Genomic DNA, 27,849 nt, shown 5'->3' on the forward strand with positions numbered 1-27,849 from the left:
GGACTGGTGTTAAATGTTCACTGCAGTCGTGGATAAAGAGGACTGGTCGTGAACGGCGGCAGGAATTTGCTCAAAACCAGTTTTAAACGTGTAAAAAACACCGACGATCAGTTTCGGTTTCCGCTTCACATCCGCTGTGTCACACTGAAGTTGGAGGAAACACCGGCTGCAGTTTCTGAATCTGAAGCCTCTGCAAAACTACAGAAACAGTTTAATTCAGTTTAACGTTATATTCAGTAGTTATTGTTGTGCAGGGCGTGAAGACTAATCTTTCTACTTATTTTAAATTTTTAAAAAGCGGCAAGAGAGTGGGTCCAATTTCATTTCCTGTTGTGTTGTTTTCGAATAACAAGCAGGCAGTGACTTGGACACACTCTTGAATTTGGGCTGCCAAAATTTCTATTTATCTAATTTAGTCTCATAATATTAACTAAACTAAGCAGTTCACTTTGAAATAATAAATGAGATTTACACGTAATGACTTCTTACATCAAAGGTGTAATTTAAATTTGAATGTTTGTACTTTCTGTAACTGTAACTTGTAATTTAACTAGGACATTTAACTAGGACACTTTTTTCAATATTGGTTGACTTATAATAATCAAAATATTATGATTTTAAATTATAAAGGTTTATAAAGGAAATATAAAAAAGGAAAATAAAGGATTTAAAGGATGTCCAACTGGAGGACAAGAAAGCAGAGTTTGGGATTCATAATTTAATTATTTTGGAAAAATATTTTTTTCACTTTTTTTTCTTATAAAACCTGCATTTATAAATGAGAAAATTCTATACAAAAAATTTGTAAAATGCTGTAAAATTTGAAAGGCCCTTTGTCTTTATACCTTAATTCATGAATGACCACTTGCACTTTTTTGTTTGTCACACATAATAATTTATTTCTGTCTTGCAGTTTGCTCGGTTATGTTAATACTGTCATTTGTATTCAAATGTTTTTGGCTGTGAGGGTCCGAGGACAGAGAGAGGTCGTGTGCTGTAATGGCCTCTGAGACAAATTGTGATTAATTAATATTAATATTGGGCTTTGTAAATAAAATAAACTTGAATGTAAATATGATATGATGTGCTTGTTTTTGACTGTAAATAAAAACAACAACAGTAATAAGAATAAGAATAATGATGATAATATGGTAATTAAACTACAGTGGGTGGTCCTGGATTTAAATCCAGAAAAAAAAATTTCAGGGGTGTTCAAAATTTTATAAATGTAGGCCAGTTTAGAAAATGTGGAAGTACCTGGGGACTAGCTGCTTCTTGCATCACGTGGGTCATCAAAAGAAAAAAAAAAAAGCCATACAAATGAGACAAATGGTACTGTTTCATCTTCCAGTGTATTCAATACTCCACCTCTCCTGAAAGCGATGACCTTCTCTGCTGTGTCTTCTGCATAGCAGGAAATGTCTGTTGTTAGGTAACCATTTGTTTGCTTGTTTACCATCTATTTATGAAAACACATTCCGCTGATGTATTTCCTTCTTGGTGCATGTCTCCAAATTGTATGATAGTCCTGGCATGGTGAGTTGAATGTAAAAAATGCAAAATGATCTTGCCTGATTGACCACTATTGTATGATGACACATGTAGTATATTTTAAAAGACAAGCTGCTGGCTGTTTATAAGCAGTCTGCAGGCCACAATGGGCTCTCGGGCCAGACATTGGACATGCTGCCTTATTTCCATTAATTTCAGGTCCTATTTTCTATTAGTTTTTCAAACATGTTGTTTTATTTACAAGACAAACTCATGTCCGCCCCCCTCTTTTTTTTTTTTTTTTCCCTCAACAAATTTACAAACCTGGTCTGATTCATATACAGACCATTCACCACCTCAATCTAACATTTAAATTTGGAGGGCAAAATATGACCTAGACTTAAGAATAACAAATCAAAAGGATCTTTCTAATTTGGTTTAAAATCACATCTCAGGTTTAACAGATCTTCGGTGAGTTGTGCTGTAAGATTTTCTGGGATAAATCCAACTTATGTTCAGTGTTGTCTCATCCAGAGTTTTATTCTCAGTGAGGCCCTCTCCTGGTTAAAGTCCTCACTTCTCATTTTCCATTGCATGTATCCATTATGTGTGTCACTCTACCTAAACACAAAGACAGTTCATTTGAGTCTATTTACAGCCAGATGGCAGCAACCTCATCCTTTTGTAAACAGTCATAGGTCTTATTTTTGGAAGTATGATCTGTGAGTGGCAACACGTAGTGTAGTGTGAGTAGTTCATTCTTCAGCTTGTATGAATGTTTTCTTTCTTTCTTTTTAAAGCAAAACAGTTACAGAAACTGCTTTATTCTCAGTCAAACTGCTCTTGACAGAGTCATGAAATATAAACATAAACAAGTGCTGAGTTTGTTACATTGCTGTGCACCAACTATTCAACACTCATGAGTTAAGAATCACTGTCAACAACCTAAACAGCGAGAGTAGTATACTTAAATATATAAAATATACAAACAGGCTAATTTAGCTTTGTCGCAATTGTGTCAATTTATACCTAAAAACAAACACTAATAATGATTGTGCAGCAAATGTTTGAGATCAGGACTGAAAAGAAAAACTAAATATACACTGTAAAAAACAATAAAAAATATAATACAAGATGCATACAGTATATACAGTACAACTGCCTGTATACTGGCATTTTTGTCACAATCCATTAACTGAATGATAACTTAGTTGAGAAATGAAACAAACACAAAACATGTCAAATAATAAATCAATAATTATTGCTTCATACAAAAAAGCTGAACTGATGTATTCAAGAAAAATAAAAGAACTGTTAACCTGCAAAATGACCAGTTGTATATCAATTACTCACCGTGTGTTACCTTGTAGTCGTGAAGAAAACTGTTTTTCTCTAATGCCTCTACAGTGAGCGAACGATCCAATAATGGTGAACATTCTTCATGAATTGAAGTAAATGGGGACCGCGTTTAACAACAGCAAAACTATATCAAAACATCTGTTAACAGAAAATCACATAACTTGTGCAGTATAGTCCAAGTCTCAATTATCCAGCCATATGCTCAGTACATTACAAACACATGCCTTTTCATTTAAACATGACAATATAAAACACCTCCACCCTCAAGTAGTACCCCTGAGTGTGCCTGAGCAATAGATTGTATAAAATAATGGATGGACGTCACCCATTGGTTTGTGGACTCATGTTTTGAAGCCTTGAGTTTGGCATTTGGGATGATGCCATCTTGACTTTGTGCAGCCAGAAGTGACCGTATTTGGATGAGAGGCTGTAGCTGTGGAGGAGTGGAGATGCCAAAGACTGTATCTGCAGAGAGCCTCTTTCTCAAAGCAGCCAGCCCTTAATTATGCATAATTTTAAGCCTTAATAAAATGGAAAACTGGGGGGTTATATAAAAAAAATCACCCCTGTACAGTTATCATAAAGGAGGAAACTACTTATGTAGACCAAAACGGTTTCCATACCAGGCTGTAAACATGTTTATTTCTGCTGTAAAGTTGGGCCTTTTAACATGGAGGTCGATGGAGATTAACTTGCTTCTGGAGCTAGCCTCAAGTGGCCATTAGAGGAACTGCAGTTTTTTTGCATGCACGTTAAACTTCATTTTTCAGCACAGCAGGTTTTCTCTTGGCCTGAGCATACGTGTGTATATCAGAGTTCAAATGCATGAGCATATCCAGGCATGCTACTCAGCCGTGAATGAGACTGTTTGTACTAACTTGTTTTAAATCATAATTTAGTGAATATGCATGTGTGTGGGGAGCACTGAGCAAATGACAGGACGAATGAGACTTGAATTATAATGCAGGAGTTGTGTGAGAGTTTGTCAGCAAATGTTTTGATATAGTCTTGCTGTTGTTAAAAGTGGTCCCTCTTTACTTCAACTCATGAAGTATGTTCACCTGTTTTGGATTCTCCATTCACGATGGAGACATGCAAGAAGACCAGTTTTCTCCACAAAGTCAAGGTAACACGGTGAGTGACCGTTACACAAATGGTCATTTGCAAGTGAAGTATTCCTTTAAATGTAGTATTTTTGAAATTGTGGGTAAATCTCTAGTTTCTCCTCACATTCAGTGAGTGTTCTCATTGTTGTGTTCTTGAATTTGCACAACTTAAATGTGTCCATCAGACCCTTTCCAGCTCAGGCTGTAAATGTTTCGCTTGGAGAACACATCAGGAAAGAGCTGAAAGTCATTGTTAAAATTCCATTCCTTCCGAACGTGCTGTCAGTTGTTGAATCTGTAACAATAAAAAAACAAACATGTCATTCCTTTATGCACTGCACAATAAATAAAACCTTTACAGGTTAACTCAGAGACAGTGTCGAAACTCAACCAGCACTATGTGACTTTCGGGGATCAAATTCACCTTGCTGGTTTTAAGGCACCGGAGCACTCAAAGCTATCACTCTTAGTTACATATTTGCAATGTTTATAAAATCTTGCTAACAACATCTTTGAATTGAACCCCAATATCATATGTCTCACCAGTTATAAAAACAGGGTAACGGGCTGATATGTTCTGGACCTGCAAACGGACCAAACATGTCAGATAGTCGGGCCGATCTCTTGACGTGAGGTCACACTCATGGTACGGCATGACCTCCATAATTCCAGCTTCTTGGCACCAGTTAAGGAACTGCTTCTTCTCTTTTGCCTCTGCACTCAACCTGGATATGGGAAGAGACAAAATTTTTGGACAGGCAACAATTTGATGAAAAGGCTTTTATAAAATAAACAATCAGCGTAACCACTCTGTATAATGACTGTGAAAATATAAGGAAAATATGTGAAAGAGTGTGATATATGGAATGGAAAAACATGAAAAAAGACAGACTTTTAAAACACTTGTCACCTGCTAAATAGGGAAGTAAGAAATACCTGGGTTTTTTTGTAGTTATGTTTCTAAAGTTGACCCCTACCTTGCATTTTCCTTCAGTCTACGGCTGTCTCTGTAGTGCAACATCCATTTCCACTTCCCCGTTCTGCTTAGTTCTTTCAAGATTTCTGCCATTTTTTGCATGTTGCCTTAAAATTCATACAAAGATGATATTGTGAGTTAAACTGGGATAAATTATAAGGTGCTTTCATGACAACATCTTAAACAACAGTAAGCTGGTATTCAGTTAAAATTGCACATACAAAGGCTGAGGGGCTCCAGTGCTGCTCTGTCGAGCATTATAAAGCCACCCCTGGTGAACAGCTCCTGATGGGTCAGATTCACAACATCATCTGGTTCGTCAATTCCAGCAAACTGCACACCTGGTGTATTCTTCAGCTCGAGCAAACGCGGGACCTGAGGTGGTGGTGAGCAGAGTCATTAATTCATGATTATCTACTGCAAAAGTCCCATCATGATCTTCTTCACCAGCTGATCAGTTACCTCACAAATGTGCTCTGCAATGTCTTCATTCCTGAGAATGATGAGTAGAGATGAAGCACTATCCTCACTAAGGAAGAACTCGGATGGCTGTACAGCTGTGTGGCCCTCTGCTTCTAACTGTGCCTTTTGGAAATCAAGGAGAAATTACCAAAACGTTAAAAGCCATTTTCCATTAGACATTACATTAATAAAGACATGTAAAGCTGGAAATGAGTCAGCCTTGGTTTAAACACACTGGATGTCTGAATCATAACCCCATTTAAAACCATCTGTGTTTTTTTAATGATACTCCTGCCAAATTGTATGTTTTGGTTATGAAACACTCATAAGAAGATCAGAGGCTGTGATCAGTTTGGATTCAAACCAGTTATGACAGACTGAACTCATATTTACTCATCCCTTTTTAAATGTTATGATCAGAAGTTCTTTATTATTAAAAAAAAGGAAGAAATAAGGGCTTACGGGAAAATATCAGAAATGCTCCTTTTCTTAGCGAGGCGTATTTGTGTTTGATTAGTTTCATGTAGCTAGACCTATCTACACAGTGCTGTGTTAGCGAGTTGCGAGTGTTTGTTTTTATTTCTTTAAACCAATCGCAGTCGTCTTGAGCAGCACTAAGCCCAGGATGCATGGACGGTGCCTTTGCAAAATAGTGTTGTGGGTGAATTTATTTTGATGAATCATTTGCACGTGGTAAGGCGAGCACTGTCATTAAAATGGCACAAAAAACATTAATAGTTGTCTATCACTTTAATACATCTCTTAGTGGTAAAAAAGACAAACATAATTTGATAATCAGTGCTCAAGAGGTGAAGCATGACTATATTTTAGCTCTGGAGGAACTCACTAGACCCCTTAACACCACAGATGATTTGCTGGCTATGTGACTCTTGTAGAACATTATTATGGCAATATCATAGAAACTTCTGTGATGTGGAACAGATCGGTACATTGGTTAAGTCACTGTCTTTGGCGCATGCTGCTGCCAGAGTTAAAAGATGTGGCCAATCAACTTTCTGGCTGTGTCACAGAACCTATCAACATTGGGCATTAAGAGTCCCACAAGATGGAGTCTGGGCTTTTCTGACGTGCGTTCACAAGTTGTTTTATTCGTTGTAGATCTTTATGACAATTCAATTAAAGAACAAAGCAGGCATGCCTTATTGCATGATCTAAATCTTCGTTAAAACTTGCAAACTGGTGTTAGCAGTGCAACATTTCATCTTAACACTGCGACTTTGATATTTCGATCATAATTCCTGACCAAAAATTGCAGAAAAATATTTTAGTCAATGTTTATGTAATCTCTAGTGATTCAAATCTTAATTATATAAGCCAACCTTGGTAGTTTTGTTACATTTACGTAGACTCTGAGTAAATGCTTTCACATTAGGTAACATTAACAGTAGCTATACAAGTAAACAAGTAGACTAGTTTACTGCAGCAAGTGAACAGAAAAGAAAGAAAACAACTCACTGCAACACTGCCATCTGAGTGACAGATTCATTGTCAAGAAATGGTCAAAGAGGTATTCCAGTCCTAAAAGTTTAGGCGTGGCAGGCCGCCGGAAGTTAAAGAATGTGGGAGAAACACTACATTTTGATGCCTGACCAGTATGACTACTCATTCGAGCACAAATTACCACCCTATTCAATGTTTATCTGTTTGTCTCTGGCTTTTTTTTTTAGATTATTTTCTGGTATTTTGCCTTTATTGGGCAGTACAGACAAAGAGTGACAGGAAAGGGGGCAAAAAGAGAGGGAGCGATATGCAACAAAAGGCCCTGGGTTGGTACTGAATTCAATCCGCCGCAGTCAGGTCACAGCCTTAGCACATGGCTGTACTAAGGTGCTTTTAACAGGTGAACTAAAACTAAAATGAACAAAATCTGACTTGCAGTGACTTGCGGCATCAGAAGCCAACAAAAAAAAAGCCGTTCTTTAAAGACAGCATGATACGAGGCCGGTTGCCTTTATAGTTTAACAGCACCCAGCGGTGTAAGGGGGAAATGCGGCAGGACAAGGATGAAAGTAAAGGCGGAAAAAGTCAGAGTGGAGCAGGTAGGTCCAACAAACACTGACTTTCACCGGAGAGAGCTGTGTTCACGTCCCACCAAACCCTGTTCTTTTTTCCTAAACCTAACCGTGTGTTTGCTGTTGAAGGAAAAAAACGTCAATTTGTGGTGTTGTAACAACGTAGTGCGTTTATTTTGAAAGAGATTGTATATAACGTTAAATTTGCTGTGAAAACAGAATTGTATCTTAAAGAAGACAATGCACGTAACAGACAGAACTTGACACGGTGTCCCAGAACTTCAACAACCAACACACCAAGGATACCTTGCACATCGTATGTGGATGTGGAAAATCCATAACCAAGCACGTCAATATGTGACAAGGTCTGAGAGAATGTGTTTTCTGCAGGGACTGCAATAAAAGCAGTATATTTAGCCATATTTTAAAGAATTTATCATATACAGTACAGGCCAAAAGTTTGGACACACCTTCTCATTCAATGCGTTTTCTTTTTTTTCATGGCTATTTACATTGTAGATTCTCACTGAAGGCATCAAAACTATGAATGAACACATGTGGAGTTATGTACTTAACAAAAAAAGGTGAAATAACTGAAAACATGTTTTATATTCTAGTTTCTTCAAAATAGCCACCCTTTGCTCTGATTACTGCTTTGCACACTCTTGGCATTCTCTCCATGAGCTTCAAGAGGTAGTCACCTGAAATGGTTTTCCAACAGTCTTGAAGGAGTTCCCAGAGGTGTTTAGCACTTGTTGGCCCCTTTGCCTTCACTCTGCGGTCCAGCTCACCCCAAACCATCTCCATTGGGTTCAGGTCCGGTGACTGTGGAGGCCAGGTCATCTGCCGCAGCACTCCATCACTCTCCTTCTTGGTCAAATAGCCCTTACACAGCCTGGAGGTGTGTTTGGGGTCATTGTCCTGTTGAAAAATAAATGATCGTCCAACTAAACGCAAACCGGATGGGATGGCATGTCGCTGTAGGATGCTGTGGTAGCCATGCTGGTTCAGTGTGCCTTCAATTTTGAATAAATCCCCAACAGTGTCACCAGCAAAACACCCCCACACCATCACACCTCCTCCTCCTCCATGCTTCACAGTGGGAACCAGGCATGTGGAATCCATCCGTTCACCTTTTCTGCGTCTCACAAAGACACGGCGGTTGGAACCAAAGATCTCAAATTTGGACTCATCAGACCAAAGCACAGATTTCCACTGGTCTAATGTCCATTCCTTGTGTTTCTTGGCCCAAACAAATCTCTTCTGCTTGTTGCCTCTCCTTAGCAGTGGTTTCCTAGCAGCTATTTGACCATGAAGGCCTGATTCGCGCAGTCTCCTCTTAACAGTTGTTCTAGAGATGGGTCTGCTGCTAGAACTCTGTGTGGCATTCATCTGGTCTCTGATCTGAGCTGCTGTTAACTTGCGATTTCTGAGGCTGGTGACTCGGATGAACTTATCCTCAGAAGCAGAGGTGACTCTTGGTCTTCCTTTCCTGAGTCGGTCCTCACGTGTGCCAGTTTCTGTTGTAGCGCTTGATGGTTTTTGCGACTCCACTTGGGGACACATTTAAAGTTTTTGCAATTTTCCGGACTGACTGACCTTCATTTCTTAAAGTAATGATGGCCACTCGTTTTTCTTTAGTTAGCTGATTGGTTCTTGCCATAATATGAATTTTAACAGTTGTCCAATAGGGCTGTCGGCTGTGTATTAACCTGACTTCTGCACAACACAACTGATGGTCCCAACCCCATTGATAAAGCAAGAAATTCCACTAATTAACCCTGATAAGGCACACCTGTGAAGTGGAAACCATTTCAGGTGACTACCTCTTGAAGCTCATGGAGAGAATGCCAAGAGTGTGCAAAGCAGTAATCAGAGCAAAGGGTGGCTATTTTGAAGAAACTAGAATATAAAACATGTTTTCAGTTATTTCACCTTTTTTTGTTAAGTACATAACTCCACATGTGTTCATTCATAGTTTTGATGCCTTCAGTGAGAATCTACAATGTAAATAGCCATGAAAAAAAAGAAAACGCATTGAATGAGAAGGTGTGTCCAAACTTTTGGCCTGTACTGTAGATGGACAGCAGATAAATAGCTTGTTCTATAGGGTAAGACTTGGAAGTTTGCATGGATATTTAGATTTTTTTTTTTCCTGTGTGAAAATGCGCTGTGGAATTGGCCGTGAAAATGTGGCATGAATCCAAGTTGACTTCTAAACTCCAATAAGTAGCAGACAAACTTGTACTGGCTCCTTTTGTAGAAGGGATAAGTGTTTTGTTGTCAAAAAATGCATTTGGGGTGGTTTAGTTCAAGAATGTAGGTTATAAAAAGTATATCTTTGGAAAATTAAAGTAAACATATTTAAAGGAAATACTGCATTGGAAGTTAGTTGAAAACTTGTCTTACCTTCGTTTCCTCAAAGAAGGGATCATCTGATGTCACTAATATGTAGAATCTGTACTTTGTTTTACAGGATTTCTTCACAACTGAATTCAGTTTACTGCGGAAACTCTCATCCATCTCCCTCTTCATTTGATCACAGAAGTCAAAATGGTTACTTGATTCAGTCTTCAGGTAACCTCGATCCATCTTGAAGTGCTTGGGTGTGGATGGAACCTTTTTGACAGCACAAACATCATTCATCTTTGCCTCATACAGCCTGGCACACTCTGAGGTCACGCAAGATATCCCAGCATGTTCCATTGGGTTCCCTGTTCCTTGAGATGTTTTTTTAGAGTAAAAAGTCTTTTCTTCCTTTGTGGTGTCTGCCAGGTGTTTCCTGTCTGACATGTCTACCTTGATTTTTTGTCCAACAACTGACAGTGGATCCAAGTGTGCGTTCAAGTGTTCCACTGCATCCTCCTGCTCTTCTAGACTAGAAAACTGCACAGTCACAGGACTGGCACAAGACAAGTGCAATTTGTCATGTGTGTCCATGGTGGGTCCCCTCTTACTTCTTTTCAAAAGCTGTCTCATTTGTTCTGAGAAGATAAGGCACTCCTGTTCCATTGATGCCTCAGTGATGTCATCTTGTAGGCACCTCCGAGAGACTTGCTCAAGAAAAGAATAAGGTCTCTTCCGGCTGGTGTTATAGACCGTACACATGAGTGAGCTTTGAGGGTCGAGGAGGAGACTGTCATCCATCATGCCACCATCTTTGTAATCCGCACGTGAAGTCGATGTGTCTGAGCATCCTATTTGATCCACTGCAATGCCCTCTTTAGTTGTTTGCCCAAATTTCTCAACTAAACTGTAGGTCATGAAACCTTGGTTTCCATCAACATGTTTAGAGGAACTTCCTGCAGATTCAAAAGACTGCACAGGGAGAGATGATGAAGGCATTTTGTTGAATTTTGAATTGCCCCTTCCTTGGTGCTGGTAGAAAGGATCTAGACATACAGATTGAGCTTTATCTGAGTAAGACTTACTGTCACTGACATTTGATAACCAGCTGCTCATTGAAGAATGCTCACTTGTCTCTTGCTTGTCATCATTTAGTCTTTCAGAGTTTCTCTTGTGTTTCTCTGTCTTTTTCTCCAAGAGCATTGTAGTGGGTGTGGTGTGTGTGACTACAGGGGTTTTAACCTGTTTATTTCTGAAGAAATGTGACATTGCAGCTTTTTCAATCAGTCTGTCTATAGAGATGCTGTCTGCTTGACTTTCATCACTCTTAGATGGTTTTACTGCCATGACAGGACGCTGACTGTACGAATGTGATTCATGACTTATATTGGTCTGTGATGTTGTCTTATGCTTATCTTGGTCAATGATGTTTGGTTTAATAGCTTGCAAACTCTCAGTAGAGGGAACGGATCTGTAGGGATGACAATAATCTTGCCCTACCGAGGCTTCCTGTAATTTATCTGTTCTTTCAAAATAGTGTTGAGGAACTGATGAGTCTGTTTTCTTAAACTGCAACTTAACACCAAGTACTTCCTCTAAGTTTCTTTTGAAAGGTGATATGAGAAAGTGACCTGTTGATTCTGTCTGCAGTTCTTGTGAGGTAGGGGCTGCCCCCATTGCTGGCTTTGTATTGCTTATTTTCTGGTTGTTGACATCAGCTGAGGTGTGTCTTAGGGCTAAGCAAGGGGGTATGCACTTGCTCGTAGGATTAGGGGTTTGATCAATAGAGTGTTTCATATCAGCTGTCTCAATTTGGCTAGTTTTGTCAGTGTGGCTTGATTTGGGGAGGTACTTGTCTATACTTTGCAGAACTCTTAGAGTCCTTAGCTCAAGATCAGGGTGAAGATCGCAATGAGGTGTGGCATCACTGTTTACTGTAGACTTGTGACAAAGTTTGTTCTCAAGTAACATCTCATCCTTTTGAGATGTCAGCCCTATATCAAGAGGTTTATGAGCCTTGTTTCCAGTGGTTTCACCACCACTAAAATCAGAAGCACTAGCACTAGGGCCAGAGCAAGGTAAGTACTCATATGGTTTCTCATCCATAGTTGGGGTAGAACACCGGTCGTCATATTCATTTTCCGAAACCACCAGCTGGTTGTTTTCACTTCCATGAAGAAGTGATAGTGATGTTCTGCCAGCAGGTAATTCTGCCTTTTTACTGTACATTTGAAATGTACCGCACACCTCTGTGGGTAGGACAGTTTCAGGGTAGTTAGTTCCACTGATAAATGGTATTTCTTCCTGGCCCTGAACAACTTCTTCAACCTTGCCTGGTGAGGGTGAGCCATGTGGTTGTACTGTATTGTCTTCAGAGGTGTCTATTCCAATAAATGGAATTACAACCCGACCATTGATCTTTTCCAATCCATCATTTATTTTGTCAATCTGTTTGAGATCTGTTTCTTGAAATAGTGTCACTTTGGCTTCACTGTGAAGTGAATGAGACTGATGATGAAACAGCTCTTTCTCAGTTACATTATCAACCTTTTGCTCTCCTTCAAATGATTGGGTATCCCCATCTTCATGGTCATCACAACTTAGACTGAAGTTTTCCATTACTTTGATTTGGCTTCCTGTTTCAACACTGTCATTTGTCTGGGGAATAAGCCCAGCTGAGTTAGAGCCATCTAATGAACAGTTGTTCTCATCAGACATAGCTAATGCTGCCGTTTGAATTGTCTTATCTGCCAAACAAACATCTTTTTCCAAATGTTCCTCAACTGCAGTTTCTTTAGCAATAGGCTCCATTTTTAAGGATTCTTCAGGAGATTTTTCTGAAATGGCTTGTTCGTCTGTCATCGCACTGCTGGTTGCAATAGGCTCCTTTTTTAAGGATTCTTCAAGAGATTTTTCTGAAATGGCTTGTTCGTCTGTCATCGCACTGCTGGTTGCACAAAGCTGTCTCAACTGTAAATCATGGCAAGCATCTTCTTCGCTGTTGACTTGAGGTGGTTCCTCATCCAATGGTGGTTTGTGATAACACTCTATGATGCCATCCTTTACTGAGTCTGGGCCATCACACATCATAGGTACTGGCTGATCACTCAGATCACTGTCAGCTTTTGCAGGTGAATCACATCTGTCTTTCTCATCAAGTCTGTCTTCTTTTCCAAGGTGATTTTCATCTTCCATCACTTTACCTGTGTTTACTTCAGAACAACCCTCATCTTCATTTACATTTTCAACCTTGCCTGGGGAAACTGCTGTAGGTTTCTCCTGAGATAACTGCTTCTCATTTTCCAGAGGACCTTTGCAGAGTACACCGGATTCTGTGTTTGTTGAATCATCACCTGTATCAACAACTGTTGGAGAAGATTCTACATTGTCTTCTTGCCATGGCTTTTCTTTCACTTCCAAGTTTCCCCCCTCTTTGGAATCAATTTTATCATGCTCAACAGCATGGACCACATCGTCTGCTTCCTTTTTGGAGTCTACTTCTTCATCTGTCACAGATTTGGATGAACTCCTTTCTTGTTTTTGCACTATGCTTTTAGCTGTATGTTCTGAATTTTCAATTCCAACAGGCTTATCGTTGCATTCACATGACATGTGGCCACTTCCTGGGCCTGTCTGATCATTTTCTTGCTGACTGGATGCACTTTTAATTTCCTCTTGTTCAAGAATGAATGTTCCTTTACAAGATGGTACATCTGTGTTGTCCAGACTCCCAGCTTTTTGAGAAGGGGTACAAGTCCTCTTATCCTCAAAGGTGCTTCTGACATCATTCCCCTCACTGATAATCTCTGTAGAGTGCACCGTCTTTTTGTAACACTAGAAAATGAAGAAGAAAACAGAATAAAAATGACATATTATCTATTACAAATGTGTTTCATTCAACTACAGGGGCACTTGCAGAGGGCAGACCCCCGCCAAGGTCAAATGCCTCATCTAACAATGTTTATCAAAAGTGAAAAATAATTAGAGTATCAGCCCTGTCACACAAAATTCGTCCATGGCCCATGGTAAACCCTAAAGTTTCATGAAAATTGGACCAGTAGTTTTTCCCTAATCCTGCTAACAAACAGCAACAGAAAAACAAACTGAAAACACAACTCCTTTGGTGGACGTAATGAGGCCAGATAATTGCTGCCTGACATGTAGTCTCGCATGACCAGCCTCCCTTACTTCGGAATGGAGTCTGGGGACATTCGTCTTTCGTTTTGTAATAGAAATGGGCAGGGATATCCAGACCATGTGACGGCGTTGCCATAGGTACAGCACGCTGTAAATCCTTAATTTCTCCAATCTTGTGGATGTTGCAGCTCTGCAATATAGCTGAATCAAATGAAATCATATACATTTTAATCTCTTCTTGCGATGCACTGAACACTTCATTTTCTGTTGTACTAGGGACAACAATTCGAGGAACAGCAATTCCGGTGTAGGCGGGTGTAAGGCAAAGCTAATCAGCCCTTGGTCGAGGAAGTATGGATTTGGATCCAATCACATCACTGCCGCTGGGAGCCAGCACTAGTTCTATTTCAACTCTCCTATGGGAATGTCCACAGATGACAGAGTCAGCCAGCGTGCTGATGTCTTCAGCGTCTGTGTAAGAGACTACCTGACATGCAGGTGCATCAGTCATAAACAAGTGGCTACCACCGGGGCTGAAAAAAAATGGAGCCAATGAGGAAGTGCTAAAAACTGCAGTTCCTTTAATAGCCACCTGAGGCTGGCTCAAAAGCCAGTCAAGCCCCATAGACACCCATGTTAAAATGCCCAACTTTGCAGCAAAAATTAGCATGTTTAGAGCCTCATAAAGAAAAGCAGTTTCGGTCTCTTTGGCTAATTTCCCTGTACATGACTTGTGAACAGGGAGTGAATTTTTATTTAACTCACCCATTTAAATTGTATCAGTGCTTAAAGTTACGCATAATTAAGGGCATGGCTGCTTTAAGTGACAGGCTGTCTACAAGGTGTCACCACAGTCCATGAGTCAGTTCCAACCTTTCATCCAAATTCAGTCACTTTATGCTCAGAAAAACCAAATTGGGGTATGAAGGTATTCACTTTGAGTTTGCTTAATCCCTGTAGCTATCATACAGTCTGTCAGCAGCATGGATTGTGCAGTCCATCTGGGGAATTTGTGCATTACCAGAAAACGGCACAAATGTGACATGAGAGACACTGCACAGGGCTCTAGGAAAATGTACACAATCATCAATACTTATTGTGGTATATGGTTTAATATAGCGCAAACCATAAGGAACACAGGAGGCATCTTTGCGTGGTAGGATGAACTTGCAATAGACTACCCAAAAGGGGAGATTAAAAGGGATAAAGGGAGCTGATGATGTTGACCATCTCTGAAGCTCACACCTTGGTCAACTGTAAATAATTCATTTCTGCTGGACCAGAAGCATGTATCCATGTTTGAAGATTTTACGTGGGAGCTGTGTTATCAGGGACAACAGTTTTTTTCGGAGTCTCCCATTGCAAACTGGTCCATGTATAAAGGCCAGAAAAGGAGTTATATGAAAGTTGTTCTGAGAAGGCTGAAACAGGGCATAGCCACCTTATCTGGAATGTGGAATATTTGCATCCCTGGTAAAGCCAAGCCTTGGAGAGAAGTCTACTCAGGACTGCCTAGTAATTTGGCCTCACTCCATGCAGCTTTGCCAGTCTGAGCCTGAACAAAGGCAGAGCCTTTTCTGTTCTGGAGTCACTGCCCAAAAAAATTGAATAAAGGGTCTGGTACATGGTATGTTAAGTAGCAAGCAAAGGTGCAGGCCTTGTCTAGTTCAACACTAGCCACTGAAACTTGCAATCAATATGTGAATTGTCACCTTTGGTGTTGAAAGACCTATTTGTATTTGTATTTGTATTTGTCCACGAGGCAAAATGACACCAACTAGTTGGGCTCATTTCTGTGCTCGTGGATCGAAACTGGACTCTCCTTGTTCGGAGTCGTCCAGGCTGCTGGCCTTGTGGGTGTGAGGATATTCAAGCTCTGGTTGTGTGCTCATGCATTTGAGTTTCCCCTGGGGAATTGAAAGGGTAGTCCATTGGTTTGCACCTATGTGCCAAATAGCAATTCAGAATCTTTATATCAGATAGTAGTGGAGCCTTGTAGATTGACAGAATAAACCTAAATGGTGTAGTGAATTAAATTCTGGATGTCCATCACAGCCTAAGATTTTTCAGCATTCCAAAGGAAGCTGGAGACATGAGGTCTGAGAGCCATGTTCAAAGTCTCCAATGCAGAGACAATTGTTTGGAACTGTGGCCAAAAGGTCTGAGGGGATTTGCAGAGGAGCTTGTGAATATTCAGATGCCATATCACTGTCGGAAAACAGTGGATTCGCCCTACCAACTCACCCTATTACCTTCAGTAGTTCTTCATCAGTTGTCCATAAATTATGCTGATGATTCTAAGTCTTCTACTATGTCGCAAGTTCACATACCTGGTCCTTATTAGTTTGTCTTTAAAGTAACAATAACATTAGAACCAAACCTGCATTGTGCTTGCCTCCGGTAGTCCCACAGATGACTTGGATGTGTTCAACGTTTCACTAGCTTCTTTCCCATCACCGGACACAGAAGTGTCTTTTCTGTTGAATTGTGGATCTGAAGTGACAATCTCTGACTTGGAGTTTTTCATTGACAAGTCTAAAATTAGAGGTCCTTGGTCCAAGACAGAGTCATCCTTTTTGCTGAGGTCCAAAGCTTTTGAAAATGAAGGGTCTGAAGTGTCTGTTACACTCGGGAAAGGAGCAAACGAACTGGCCTTGAGCTCAGACTGAGCCGGGGCTGATACCATTCCATTGGACAATTCCAAAGAATCTCTCTCTTCTGAACATGAGTTCGAGTCAACATGAAAGAGTCTGGCTGTTGATCTGCTGTAGAACAGACCTATCCACATGTGGACGATAAGCCGGACCTCTTCACTGGTGTCTTGCATTGAGAAATCCCATGGGCTATCGAAGATGTGAGATGCACAAAAATTAGCTCTTTCAGTTAAATAATTGTGAATCAGATCATGTCATCTGAGCTAAAAGTCAACTTTACTGACTATCACCCACATTTGACAACTAGATACAAACAAGAATAGTACTGAAGTTATGTCAATGTAAAATGCATCTTTTACTTTTATGTTGCAATTTCTTGTTTAAAAAGGTAACAAAACATACATACCCATGCAAGGCTCGGACAATGGTTTTATCCTTTGAGTCACTTGTAAACTTGCTGTCTAGATTGAAGTCATAGTTTTCTTTCCACTGCTTTGTGACTTGGATAGATCCATCCTTGCTAACAAAGGTACGGGATTGTCTGAACTTTCTTCTGTGCCCCATGTGTCTTTTCAGGTATTCTGGAGTCCTGTGGTTTTGTTCACTTCTATCATCCTGGCTGATAGAGGGGTGTAGTGTATTAATTCCATCGCCATACATTGTCTGGTGATGGTGCAGCAGTCTTGTAGAACCACTTAAAGGGGATACCTGGAATGGTGTACCTGGCAAACCCAACAGTAGAGAGGAAGATGGGGGCAATGAGTAAGCATGTTCTTTAGATATCAAACCAACCAATTCACTGCCTCCCATTAGATGGCTTGGTGGAGGAGACTCAAGAGGCTGCATGGGTCTAGCAGCAGGCTGTCTAAGCAGAGCATGAAGGACTGACTCTTGTTCAGCACTGGTAACATCGTTTGTAAGGTCACTTTTCTTCAAACTTGTCTCAGGTTTTCTCTCAAGTGCTGGGTCTGGTTGTGGTGGAACCTGGTCATTACTGGCACTGAGTGCCAAGTCAGCAAGTAAGTTCAAAGCATCTGTAGATGAGCAAGCACTGTTCATTTTTTCCTTATCAGTCTTCCTGATAGAATTATCCCTAGTACACTCTTTGTATTTGAGTTTTTCACTGGCAAAACAAGCTGGGGTTTGAAAATGCAACCACCCTGTGAAGACAAAACAGAGGAGAAAAAAGAGAAACTGCATGAAAATAGAAAGTAGCACATTGAAAGCATTTGAAATATACCAATGTATATCTATTAGGAAACTGTCACCAACATGTAATATATTCCATCGTTTCAAACAACTGGATTGGTTTATTAAGCCAATAATGTTAGGTTTGGATGCAGATGCACAGGACAGGCATAATGCAGCTCAAGCAAGAGAAAAGCAAAAGCAAACTAAGAACTAGCAAAGACTTAACAAGCGCAAGTATAGCATGCTGAGGACAGTTGCAAAGGTGACAGATCCGAGACAGGGTCAGTTAGTTTCAATGTCATACACAATACCGAAGAGATTTTACACATCATGCACAAAAAACAAGCATTCCAAATTTCAGAATTTTGAAATAGGACTTACATTTCTTTCTAACATATTCTGTAGAGATGCCTTGATGCTTTTTTAGCATTTTAATCCTTCCCCTTCTTGGAAAGATTGAAGGAGGCCTTTGTATGATTTGAGGTTGTTTGTCTAGAATGGTTTGCTCTTGTGTATCTGATGAGTCTTTCCTTTGTTGAGTGTCCTGACCTTCAGTTTTCTGTATTCTATCTGGTGTCGCTTTAGGGGTAAGGCCAAGGGCATATGCAAAAAGAGGGTCAACTGACAGCATCTTTGAAACTTCCTTGACATACACATTGGTATCCTGGACACTTGTAATTGCATAATTAGTCTTCAGCATCCCAGTATCTGAGTCAATTTTGCACTTCTTCAGACAAGGCTCAGTGTCTTTGGCAGTATCTGCAGGTCTTTCCTCTGATGCAAGGTTATCAGTTTTTCTCTTTCCTCTTAGAAGAACTGATTTCAATTTACTTAACAAAAATTCACCTTTTGTAGCACACTTTGCTGGGGAGAGGGTATCAGTGCGTTTTTCCTGAACTGCTTCTGAGGAAGGAGTTGATGTGCCATCAGTCTTTGAAGAATGCACACTACTCTCTTGATTCAAAGTCAATGAACCATTGCCATCATCTGACGGTCTCACAATGCTGTGTTCAGAATTGACATCACTGCCATTTTGAAGACAGTTCCCTCTATCCTTAGATGTTGTGGCCTCTGTTTCATCCACTGCTGTCTCTGGAGCTGTGCTAGACTTGTACTCCATTTTGACTGCGCAATGAGCATTCTCTGAAGCACTGATCGACATTTTACTTTGGCACTCTTCATCTTTTTTAGGCTGAAGCTTATCCTTTAAAGACTTAATTTGATCAGCAATATCTGCAGAACCATGGGGAACCAAGATTCTTCCACATTCACTGATGATCGGCTTCAAGTCCCAGCGTTCCATTTTTTTTCTCAGAGGACAAGCTGCAAGTTCCATTAAAATGGTGTTTTCCAAAGTCTGCTTTCCCGCGTCAGATTTTTTCTCCTCTGGTACTGCTAAACCAACATTTTTTGACAATGATTTTCCAAATATGCGCCTTCCGCTTTGTATTTTCCTTCTACCAATATCTGAGGGATTACTCAACTCTTGTTGGGCTGATGATTCCTTGGCCTGGCCTTCCAACTGACTGTTCAAGTTGTCATACTCCACTGGTGTTTTGAATTTTTTCAAACTGGGAGTCTCAAGGCAAACTTTTGATACTTTCTTCCGACTTCTGTAATAACCCCTGCGTAATTTCCTCCGTTTTGTTTTTGTGAGATTGGTGACCTCAGGGCAGTCCAAAACCTTTTTGGTTGTAACAGTGTCATCATTCAGAGAGTTCACTTCTGCCGTTTGCAATTTGGCCGCTGGAACACCAGAAAGCTGAAAGTCATTATGCTTTGTTGCAGACACCGTACTGATCATACTTATACTCTCATCAGTGACAGTTCGTTCTGCCGAAGTGATGCTGACAATCAGCTCTGCAGGAAGGTCATCTGATGTAGGGGGAATCAGAAGATTTCTTGCCCCCTTATCCGTTGTGATCAGCACAGTCAGATCAGATTTGCCAGTGTCTTTTCTAACATCTCCAGCTTGCAAATCATCTGGTTCAACATTCTGAGGTGCAGGTGTTAAGTCTTTTTGTGCTTCAGCACTTGTTATATCCCTGTCCACAGATGTTGTACCATCTTGCAAATCATCTGGTATAACATTCTCGGGCAAAGGTGTTACGTCTACTTGTGCTTCAGCACTTGTTATACCATTGTGCACAGATATTGCACCATCTTGCAAATCATCTGGTATAACATTCTTGGACACAGGTGTGATGTCTTCTTGTGCCTCAACACTTGTTATACCACTGTCCACTGATGTTTCAATGTTTACAGGAGATCTCTGACCTGTCAGCTTGTCTTCTAACTCCATACTAACAGGATTGGCTGGTGCCTCCTCAGGAGACGACAGACAGATGTAGACATCATCATCAAGGTCTTCCATTCGCTCCTCTTGTCCGGCTGCCAGGATTTCAGAAGCCTTTGACACTGGCAGTTGAAAAGAGACTGGCTTGCTCAGGTATGACCTGAAGCTCTGCCATGCTCTGTTAGTCCACTCTGGGGAAGAATAGAGGTGCTTGTGAGCATCCAGCACATCATACTGATCTGGAAACATGCTGATTTCCCTTGAGGGACTTGCCAACCCAGGATTTATCAGAGCTGCGTAACTCTGCATATGCTGCGCCAAGACTTCACACAGCTCTTCATCTGGATAAATGGGGTTTTTCTCAACCTCACCCTCTGCATAACTTAGTACTGGTAGAACCCGCAGGATTTCAGATGACATGGCAGGCCTTTTCTGTTCAGATTTTGTGCCTGAAAAATCGAGAAAGAGTACTTGTTTTTGATCTCTGCTTTTTTTCAACATATCAAATGAAAATATCCACTAATACACACATGCTGTATTCACCTCTTTGTATAACTTGTGAGACTGGAAACACAAACATGCCTTGCAGGACATCAGTACTGGACCCAGTATCTGGAAAAAAAACACAAATGCACTGCATGTGGCTGACATAAAGATGAATCATGGTTGTAAAGAAAGTTAGAATTTTCCAAGTTTTGTCATACACTGGCAACAAAATAATGTCATCATTTTCATATCTTACCATCATATGTGAGGAAATGGGATGAGTGCAACAGGATAAGAAAACCACCATCATTCAGCTGAATGGTGAGAGCCTGTGCATATATGAAAAAGTTTGTTAGAGTTTTTGGATGTTGAACAGGAAGTAAAATTAAACTTAAAAAAAACAACATTATTATGCAGTGCATACTGATATAAAAAGTAGACCAACTGTTGTATGGCAAAGGAAATTGCCAGTGCCATAACTATTGACTAGACAATTTACAGACAATGACTTGCAATTTTAACAATCAATTAATTGTTGAAGTCATTCTTTGATAAAAACAAAACAAAAAACAATCATTTCCTTGATACATTTGTAAAAATGTAAATGTTTGCTTAGTTTTCTGCATTTCATATCAGTACAAATCAAGTGCTTTAGGTTTTCTGACTCTTAGCCACACTGAAAAAAAACACAACTTTGGGCTCTGATGAATTGTGATTGGTATTTGTGATTATTTTTTTTTTTTTTTTACATTTTATAGCATGACTGACTATGGCCTACAAACTCTGAAAGGTTGATAACAAACAGGAACTCACAAGATCTTTCTCCTTGATCTCCCGCAGAAGCAGAGAGAGTGATTTGGTTTCTTCTGCCTCGAAAGAAACCAGCTCACACAGGGTGCAGTACAAGCCATCCAGAAAGACTGAAAGACAGCAAAAAGTATATCTAAGAATTGTGTCGAGACACTCCTTGAAAATGTAAATCCTGTGCAACAAGGCTGTTTTTTCCCCTCAACATTTTCTAACAGCACACCTTCACCAGAGTAGCAGGTTTCAAAGACAGCCCTTGGCAACAGCTTTCTCAGATCTACCATGGAAATGGCTCTGTCAATTTTCACCACTGGTGGCCTTAAATGGAAAAATAAGACAAAGCACAGAAAATAGGTTATATAATCTTAATTGTTAGACAGTTAAGAATAAAAAAGCATCTGTAATGTCTATGTGCATATTGTAACTTACAGTTCTGCAGGGATCAAGGCCCCTGCTGTAGACCTCAGCCCAACATCATAGAACTGGGTGCCTATTTGAAGCTGACCCTTCCATGGGAAGTAATGAAGAACTGGGGGCAAAAAAAATCAAATAAGTACATTGATATACTGTAGGTGTAAGAATATTTTATTAATATATTGCCAAATATTTATTACAATGACATATTTTTTTAAACAGTGGTACATATGAGCTGTTTATTGGGTTGATCTACCTTATAGCAGTGCTATTTTGTTTCTTTTTGAAAGCAATATGTTTAAACAAACACAACTATGCTATTAATTACATGTTACTTACCAAGTTTTTTCTTCTCACTGAAAAGAGAAATAAGGAAACAACAAATCAATATGATTTAACTACCCTCAGTTTGTATGAATTGGTATTTGGTCATGTAAATGTAGTGCTGTGGAGATACAGTACCTTTTCTCCTGTGGTGCAGCAAAAGTTGCTTTGGTATCCGTATATGAAAATGATACAATGGCAAAAGGACAGGCAGCGCTGGGAGACTGAATCGTTGCCTTGCTTTCATTATCTAGCCGCTCATACATGTAATACTGCAAGGACAAAACAAGAGGCACTTGAGCTGCCTGGTGTCTCTGCAATTTTACCCTCTTAACATGCACTCATCCATTAATGTACTCAACAATAATGCACCCACAAGGATAGATCTACACACAGACAGATAAGAGAGAAACACAGTTTCATCGCTAGTCACATGTCTCGTCTCACCTGGGTTCTCTCGAAGGCAAGAAAGGAGCTGGTATTGGCAGACACTGAAGGCAACTGTTCTGACACATGACAGTCAAACCCCACAGTGGGCACGGTGAAATTCTGGGTGTAGTTCTCTATAACCTTTTTAACTCTACCCTGTTGGTGACGCAAAAAGACAGTGTTGTTGTTAATTATTTTCTTTGAGCAAAAACACAACGCCTCAGACAAATATTTCACAATTGCTCTTCTTCAGTACCTTTGTCAGCCTGATGATGGCAATGTATCCAGATTTTCCATGATACCAGCGATTTTGATCCAAACAGTCAGAGTACATTGATATGTAAACACCTGAGTGAACACAGAAAACTTTCATTTAGTGTGTGTTTGATTAAAAATAAATACAGGGAGGGTCACTTATGAAGATTTGAGGAAACCATAAAAAAGCTACAATTATTAAGTCACGACTTCAAAGTGTCTTTACAGACATCTGACACTCCTACAGCAGCAAGGCCACACCTTGAAAGATGAATGTGTCACAGCTGTCAAGGGCGCACTACACCATTAACAGCTATCTGAATGACCTCGTTCCTGCAGTTGAACATGAACGCCAAACAATGTTACACTATATTCTTTGTAAAAAATATTTTAGATAAGTGATAATACATACATTTCTCTATGCTTACCAACAAGAGAAGGGAATCCTATAGATACTTTAGGCTTCTTTTACACAGACTAGATCTCACACTCAAAATCAAGCTCTTAATTCTCAGTTCCCACAAAGCAATAATCAATCAATAAACTTTATTGATTCCACAAGGAGAAAGTGTAGTCTTCCATCAGCAGAAAGTACCTCTAATAGCCACCAGATACTAGGACTTTAATAGTTACTTTCACTTCTTCTACTGTCTCTTGGTGAAAATTAAAATTACTGACAGGAGTCCAACATGAGCTGGCTGAAGGACAAAGGGCGGGTGTTGCTGCTTCCTCATTTAAGGCCACATTTACAGGCCTGTTCATGTCTTACAACATAGTGTACTTTCTGAGGTGAGGCATGAGACAATTATGGCAAGAAGAAAAAAAAGTCAAGTTATTGTCAATCATGCTTTAGAAATACACAAAAGCACTACACACAGTATAATTAAATAATCACAATGTAATGGCATCTGAATGGGGATAGATAAGACACTTTAAGGGATACTTTGCAGATTTTTTAACTAACTTCATAACAATGTGGGCAGTATGTGTAAATGAACTGTTGTAAACCTCCCTCCATCTTACCAGCAGCCAGATTGGCCTGCCCATCTCTCAGGTCAAACTTGCATTTTTTTCCTCATCCTGTAGATTTTTGCTGGCTTGAACTACAAATTGCACTTTTTTGAATGCTTCCCACCACAGAGGCAGAGAATATAGAGTGGTGCATGAATGAGTCCTAAAACCAGGAGGTGAGTTAGCATTTTAACACTCCGTGTTCACTCCTCTTGTAGTCAGTGGGTTTTTGTTTGGATGTCTGAAATAAGATCTGTGCTTTACACAAGCTTAAGAGACTTTCACTTTTTGTTCTATGACATAAAATGACATAAATACCCCCTTGTGAATTTTGAAGCTGTAAGGTGTCTTAAAAATGGCGGCTGCTAAAAGGTGGCTAACTGAGACTACAGAATGTTGTCACTTTGAACATAGATTTACAAACGCATTGCGGTGGTGACGTTAAGTCATGCGACTGTGGTGTAGTTTGTTTTTAGCCAAATGTTAGCAATTGCATTTACGCTTTAAAAATTACGTAAGTGGTCAATTTGCAAAGATTATCTTGCTGAACAAAATGTGCAAGTATCATAAAAGTTTATTTGCCAGGTCAGTATGTTAGGTCATGAGACTGTAGTGTAGTTCGTTTATAGTGAAATGTTAGTGTTTTACTTCTAGCGATTGCATTTACGCTTTAAAAATCATAGAAGTGGTTGATTTGCATAGATCATCTTTCTGAACAAAACATGTAAGAATCATAAACTCTTGTTTGCCACAAAGATTATTTTCTGAAATACTCTAAAATCCAATGGAAAAATCCCACTGGCTTTTTGAAGAGGGAACTAGGGTGACGCCAACTTCCGTGTCGGCCTACAAAAAAAAACAAACAAAAACAACTCTATAGTAGCAGACTGAGAGAGAGACCCATTGCTCCCTCTAAAACTCAGACCAAACTCAGATCAAGCAGACTGATCAAATATAAACCAAGATTCTGTTACTGTATTGCCTATTTCTTGCCTAAAATATCTTCTGAAACATATTTTTGTGCACTGTTTGGCTGTAATACAAAAAATTCTGAACAGGAAGGAGGCGCCATAATATTTCCTGTATTGTAAAAATGGAGGCTGAAAAAGCTGAGATCAAATGTTGAAACTCAGCAGGGCTGATAAAATATGAACCAAGATTCTGTTACTTCTGGTCCAGTGCAGCGCAGTGCATTCTGGGAGTTGTAGATTTTCTACCTCCTGAGCAAAAGCAAAGGCCACAGCCCTTTTCCTGTTGTTTTTTTCTCTGGTCATGGTCATGTAGCACCAATGTCAAAAGTATTTGTGTCTTTCTACAGCACAGACAGCCTAGTTTTATGAAAAGACCATCATTCAAGCAGTGAAATATGTTTTTAACAATGAGCAACATTCAGGTAAGATCTCTCTGGTACAGATAAGGTCTCTCAGGTTGCAATTCTGAACGTAGGAGGCTAAACAAAGAGCCAATAACTGGTTTGGTAGGTTCGGTGTAGCCTTTATACTCCCCTGCAAGCTTTGTGCTGACAAAGTGAAGAAAGTTACAACATATTTGAAGAAAAAAAAACTAGCTGTATGACCTTCCCAGATGTCTCTGTCTCTTTCAGCCATTTAAAATGCAGTCATACTGTTAAGAATGAGTGTGTCTGTTATGAGAAGATATAACACCATTGCAATCTGCACAGGAACTAAAACATATCAAAACAGGCAGAGTGAGAAGCACAACACAGATTAACCCTGTACAACATTCAATTACACGTGACACAGTGAAGCTCTTGTTTCATGTGCCACTCCAGTGTGATTTTGCACCACGGTACACAGAGAAAACAAGGACTTTGACCAATGTTTATCACAGCCTAAAGCAGGCTGAGAGATATTAGACAGGATCTCTGAGAGGAAACATTTTAAATGTGCAGTCACAAAGAAATCATAGGAGTACTTGTCACAGTTAAATGAGATCCATGTTACAGTGCACAGTCACACACATAGTTAACTTCTTTCTGCCTTCGACACAATGCATATCCTGAACTCAACAGTTTCTGTTTCACAACAGAAATTCTTCCACTTTCATTTACAGACATTCATACAGCTATTTAAGTTGCTTTCACTTTCAGAGGCAGGGGGAACACCAGACACTCAACATGGACTATTCCTTTGCTTGATCTGCACTACAGACAGGACAGGGTGCATACATGGGCAGTGTCCTGGATAAGGCCATCAAGGTAATAACTTTGAATAAAATACTTCAAATAAATGACAAAGACTTGATGTACTTCTTTGAATTTTTTTAACAAGTCTACACTGAGTATATCTGAGTTACATGCTACACAAACTCTTGTGTACAAATCTTAACTTGGTGTTTTCACTATTGCATTTTTGGTCATGCTTGAGCTGCCCATACTGAAATGTCAATGTCATTGTGATCACACTACTGGGGGGGCAACTCATCATAATTTACCATGTGAAGGATCTCCCAGCGTCGTACATGTGCTGTTTCCAGTAAGCACACCGGTTTCTCCAAGCGCATTAGCCTTTAAACAAATAAAAATATCAATATCAGCAACATCAGCGAGATTTTTTGGAGCATGTTTTTGTCTCAAGTGTGCCAGCGTCTCAAGTGTTTTACCTTGTTGACATCATCAAACAGCAAAAACCCATAGGACTCCTTCAGGTCCTCGTCTGAGTATCCTGCTTTTCTTCTATTTTCTCGGAAAGCATAATACTACCACGAAAGAAGAAATCAGATTGGGAGCTGTCAATGTCATGTTTGAAGCTCCTCTCATAGCATTAAGGGGCAGTTCCTATGTTCATGCAGTCATTTTATTCTTGGCCAAGGCTTTTCAAATACAGGATATAATATAAAATCACTACTAGGGGTGAAAGGATACAGTAATTGAAATAAGGATGTGTTCTGGATATTTAAAAGGCTTTAAAAACCTGTGCAGCTGTTGATTACATGTACACACATTTAAGGTTTACCATTACACATGGCTTAATGTTTAATGCCATCTAATGTTGGGAAATGAGGAATAGGATGTGGACTGACCTTTTCTTCCAGTGCTGGATTCTTTACCAGGACAGCAGACTTGTATCTGAAAGACTGCTTTGACTCCTCATACAAGTACGCACTTTTGAGTGGAGCCAAAATGTTGTTTTGAAAGACGACAGAAGTTTCTGAGACAGGTACTAAAACACCTAAAAGTGGACACAAATGCAAACTTTAGCACAATATACACGCCATACTGGCGAAATTACAACAAACTGCGTTTTCGTTTTTCAGCTGGGGGAAAAGTTTCCGAGATATTTCACAAGGCTGGGACTGTTTGTACTGAGAGACACGACACCTTATCTACGCGTCCCTTTTCTGTCTAATCACGCATCAACGGCAGCTCTATACCTCTTCTAGCTATGCGTACAAGGAAATAAACATCCAACCTATGTTTTCTTGTTAACCCTAAAATGAAAGTTACACGAGGGCATTACAAAAAAAGCCAGTCACCTTTACTCGAGGCACCACCATTCCCACTTTCCATTGCTGAGCACTTATGAAATCTGTCGTTTTCCCTTTGCCCTTCCGTGGAAACAGCTGTGTCTGGTTTTAAACATAACAGAATAATAAAGTCCCATGTATCCTGGGTCCAGAAAACCTTTCGTAACTTGAGCTCTCGCCGCAGTTTCAACAGACATATTAATGCGACAACCAGGAAGTTACAAAATAAGCGACAGTCCGAACACGTAGGCACAAAAATATCCACTTAAATCCACTTTTATCGTTTCACGGGTGGTAAATCCGTTAATGTGAATACATATCCTCAGTGTTCGTGTGGGGGGGATCGCCGCATGTAGAGTCCGTTTCGAAAAAGAAACAGAAACCTATCGACGCAAAAGCATCCATCTTGAAAGTCTACACCAAACTGGTGGTGGTGAGGCAGTTGTTGAAGCTAGTCTGCGCCTGCGGTTCACTTCTACTGTGTGTGTGTGTGTGTGTGTGTGTGTGTGTGTGTTGGGGGGGGTCGGGGGGTGTGTGAGTGTGTTTTCCTCTTTCCAGTGAAAAATGAATTTTTACTGACTCTAAA

At 39.9% G+C, this 27,849-nt stretch overlaps 1 protein-coding gene across 2 annotated transcripts; it reads right to left on the reverse strand.

Annotated features, from left to right (window-relative positions):
• Nucleotides 1–1,785: 1,785 nt before the first annotated feature.
• Nucleotides 1,786–27,696, reverse strand: tasor2 (transcription activation suppressor family member 2). 2 transcript variants are annotated; one of them, XM_049574782.1, is made up of 22 exons: nucleotides 27,273–27,696; nucleotides 26,820–26,968; nucleotides 26,400–26,495; nucleotides 26,232–26,304; nucleotides 22,768–22,859; nucleotides 22,530–22,667; nucleotides 22,221–22,354; nucleotides 22,098–22,114; nucleotides 21,774–21,873; nucleotides 21,568–21,662; nucleotides 21,351–21,457; nucleotides 20,794–20,866; nucleotides 20,595–20,663; nucleotides 18,137–20,500; nucleotides 16,971–17,724; nucleotides 16,291–16,753; nucleotides 9,837–13,607; nucleotides 5,395–5,517; nucleotides 5,154–5,307; nucleotides 4,934–5,039; nucleotides 4,500–4,681; nucleotides 1,786–4,251 (listed from the first exon to the last, which is right to left on the reverse strand). In XM_049574782.1, exons 1-22 carry the CDS (start codon nucleotides 27,304–27,306, stop codon nucleotides 4,154–4,156), a joined length of 9,192 nt encoding a protein of 3,063 aa, XP_049430739.1. In that variant the 5' UTR covers nucleotides 27,307–27,696; the 3' UTR covers nucleotides 1,786–4,153. The 2 variants fall into 2 exon arrangements, with proteins under 2 accessions (XP_049430739.1, XP_049430740.1); XM_049574783.1 differs by having other exon boundaries at nucleotides 1,787–4,251; nucleotides 16,971–17,286.
• Between the last annotated feature and the right edge of the window lie 153 nt (nucleotides 27,697–27,849).

Source organism: Epinephelus fuscoguttatus, linkage group LG4 (assembly GCF_011397635.1).
Source record: "Epinephelus fuscoguttatus linkage group LG4, E.fuscoguttatus.final_Chr_v1".
NCBI classification, from domain to species: Eukaryota; Metazoa; Chordata; class Actinopteri; order Perciformes; family Serranidae; genus Epinephelus; species Epinephelus fuscoguttatus.